At 32.0% G+C, this 3,767-nt stretch overlaps 1 protein-coding gene across 1 annotated transcript; it reads right to left on the bottom strand.

Annotated features, from left to right (window-relative positions):
- Positions 1 to 270: 270 nt before the first annotated feature.
- On the bottom strand, positions 271 to 1,221 carry LOC122523747 (putative mediator of RNA polymerase II transcription subunit 24). The gene has a single exon (XM_043645638.1). It carries the CDS (start codon positions 1,219 to 1,221, stop codon positions 271 to 273), a length of 951 nt encoding a protein of 316 aa, XP_043501573.1.
- Positions 1,222 to 3,767: the final 2,546 nt, after the last annotated feature.

The raw sequence follows: 3,767 nt of genomic DNA on the forward strand, positions 1-3,767 counted from the left end.
ATACAACCGTCGGAAAAAGTAAACGCTAATCGGGAATGAAAAAATAAAATTAGCGAATTAAAGAAAAAACTCCAAAACGAGTTATTCAAATAAATAATACAAAAAATCAATCGTGAAAATGAAAATACGTTAGTTTTCTCCGATTGGCTGTTACTTTATCCGCGAGATTATTAATTACATTATCTCAATTACAAAGATATAAATAAAACACATGCGAGTAATATCGTTTGTAATAAATGTAATTAGTGTTACGAGATAAAAAATAAAATACTAACAATGGGGTAAATTAGGGGAAATACCCCTCCTTTCACAGTTTTCAATAAATATCTCTATCCATTCTGTACTGGGATCCTTTTCCTTGTTTAGAAAATATTCGTTAAACGATGACGTCTCCATCAATAAGCCGTCAGCATAATTGACTTTAGACGGTGTCCAAAAGTCGTTAGGATCTACGTTACGATCATATGAACAAGATGGAATTTGTTGGGGTTCTGAGTTTGTTGCAGTCTCACTTGTCACATTATTTGTTTGTGGAACATTTGTGTCTGTATCACTAGTACGCGGCACTTTTATGTCCGAATTTGTATCATTTGTATCATTTTTTCTTTTAGTAACTTTGTCATTTCGCGGTTCTGAGCCTGAACTTTCAGTTGCCACATTATTTGTTTGTGGAACATTGTTGTTTCCATTACTAGTACTTGGCACATTTGTGTCCGAAGTTGTATCATTTGATTTATTTTTTTTCTTGTTACCTTTGTCTTTTCGAGGTTCTGAGTTTATAGTTTCAGTTGTACCATTATTTGTTTGTGGACCATTGTTGTTTCCATTACTAGTACTTGGCACATTTGTGTCCGAATTTTTATCCTTTGCATCATTTTTCTTCTTTGTAACTTTGTCTTTTCGATCATTATTTTTAGGAACATCATTTTTTCCTGATCCATCCACGTTTGTAACTATCTTATTTTGAAGATTTGCGTTTGGTAAACTATTATTTGAAACGTTACTTATCGGCACAGGATTGTTCCGAGCTTTTATCTTTTTAACAAGTTTTCTAAAAGCCTCCTCCCTTGCCTTAGGATCTAGTCTTGGATCACTTAAATTACGATCGTAAATAGCATCAGGACTATAAGTTGTAGGAATATTTATATATTCATAAATACTCCTCGTGTAATCCGTATTCAGTTTATACCATAAAAATTTTACTTTCTGAGAGGGATTCATTATTACTTAATTATTTTCGTCAAAATATAAATAAATAAAATCACTTATAATATTAACACTCAGTGTAATTACACTGTATATACTGTAATATAATGGCCTTACTAGCACAAACTATAGTGTAACATTCATATATACTTATACACAAACAATACTATAACAAAACTGAAGATCACAATTATGCACAAAAAAAAACTAAGTTCTATCTGTACGAAATCAGAGAAACACGTCCGTCACGCAGCTACTCGTTTGGTCAAATGATCAAAAATCTCGCACGTGAGCACGGTTAAGGGATCTACCGCTGGATGATCGATTCACATTGGTCAAAATAGGAACCACGAACGGTTGTCTTTCACGAATAACATTTCGTTCTCTACTACAGTAAACGTCACCTCCACCACTACTTCGAGGAGGCGGGATAGAAAAAAAGAGACGACCAATCATCGTTCCCGTTTTTAAACAATTCCCACCTTTTCTAACAATGTCCCCACCCTCTAACAATCCAAAAAGAGAAAGTCTGCGCGTTAAAAAAAAAATTATATAAGCTATTAGAAACGAAATATAATATTAAGGAAGAAGGTGGAAAGTGGGTGGTAGGTTGGAATGAGGGTGGTCAGCATGCATTCGTTAGAAATGTAGGGTTGTCAACCCGAAAAGTTTAAACAAAAATTGTTTATTGTAACATATTCTCTACGTCTATGTCTTTTGTTCACATTCCAGAAAGTAAGAGAGAGAAAGATTTACAGTCTTAGGGAGAGAGTGACAAAGAAAAAGAAAAAAATCGATAGCAAACGAAATATAATATACAGCTAAGGAAGTGGAAGGTGGGTGGTAGGTGTGGATGAGGTTAGCACGGGCATCGGCATCTTGAATTTTTTTTTTTCTTCTGTATCCTGTAAAATGTACGTTTCCACGACCATGTTATATTTGCCTAAACTCGTTTTTACGTTTGTTCGTAGTTCCCTGCTAGAAGAACTCGAATCGGATATCGTACGAAATATATTTTAGTAAGGAACAAATATATTTTACTTTAAATAACTTCAAGTGCATACATTTACCACCGTGAAGAATTACCAAGTGAAGAATTTTGGGTAAGTTATATTTCTTCGTGCGTCAATACGAAAATGTTTTCCTCACATCTGCGTACGTTTACCATCTTACCTTCGTTATTATAAATATATTTAAAAACAATTCGTTTCTTAGAATTTTATTTTATATGGATAAGGGGAACGAAATTTAAAAATTGAAGTTGTTCCGGTTTTTTTCCACTCGCAAATCATTTTGACTATTGAAAAGAGTCACTAACTTTCTTTAAATCCGTAGGAAGTTAAAGGGGAAAGAAGGGTAAGGTGTATTATTTGTACGGAAAAGTAAATATTAAAGATCATGGGTTTTTCCGATTTTACTTAAAGAAATCTTTTCTCTAGTATTAGGTAAAAGGTATTTCTGAATAAATAGTAAAAAAACTTTTGACTTTTTAACCCTTGCTGAGAATTTTTCCACAGCAAAGTCATCGAAAAAGGGCTTAGAACACTCAGGTCAAAAGTATCGATCGTAGATATTTCAATTTACAGAAACTGTAGTTCTAATGTAGTTCTTATTCTGAAATATAATATTGTAAAAAAATATTGTAAAAAATATTGTAAAAAAAAGAAGAGAGGTAGTTTTACACTAAAAAAAAAAAATTTATTTTATATTACATATATAGATAATAATAATAATATAAAATATACAGAAAATAAAAATATAATACTTTTTATTAATAAATATTAAAGATGCAATACACTGCATCGTTTAAGTTACATTTGGTCGCATTGACAATCGGATTTTAACCCTGCGAGAAAATTAACATACTCGATAAGCGATAAGCGTATACAACGGAAAATACACTTTTACAGAAAGACGTTACAGCAAGTGGAAAATTTCCAAATACGTTTCTGTATTGAGTGAAGATGAGAGGGGAATGCGGTAGGGGACCCTCACAGCGGGATACTCACAGCTGGATACCTTAACTCGAAGTATCGGTGCACGTAACGAAAACTTACCTTTGTACCTAGGAGTAAAACGCATGACTAATACGTAATTTTAAAGATCAGAACCTAAACAAATAAACGAAAGAACAATGCAAAAGAAAATTTTTCGAGAGATAATGATTTTGTTAATGTGCTTCAACCTTTCGTTAAGAGTAAACTAAAACGTTCGAGATTATAGAAATATAATGCGTCAATTTTTATCATAGCTAGAGGGAAAAAAGAAAGAAAGGGGAAAGTTTTACAGTAAAAAGTCATTAAATATTATTTCCATCATTGCATAAGAATTTGGTTGTTAACTCTTGTAAAATATTATCAATCGTCGATAATAAATGTAGGGAAAATCCAAAATCCTTTTAGTTAGGTAAAACTAATGCATATCTTATCGTTAATACTTTAACGATATTATAATGTATCTCGCAAACCAATGTAAATATCATTAAGAAAGATATCTACAAATCGTTAATAGAAGATCTCTTTATGTGTAATATCAATTTAACCGTTTCAAAGTTCGAAAAG

The sequence above is a fragment of the Polistes fuscatus genome, unplaced genomic scaffold (assembly GCF_010416935.1).
Source record: "Polistes fuscatus isolate 324 unplaced genomic scaffold, CU_Pfus_HIC Scaffold61, whole genome shotgun sequence".
Classification (NCBI taxonomy): Eukaryota; Metazoa; Arthropoda; class Insecta; order Hymenoptera; family Vespidae; genus Polistes; species Polistes fuscatus.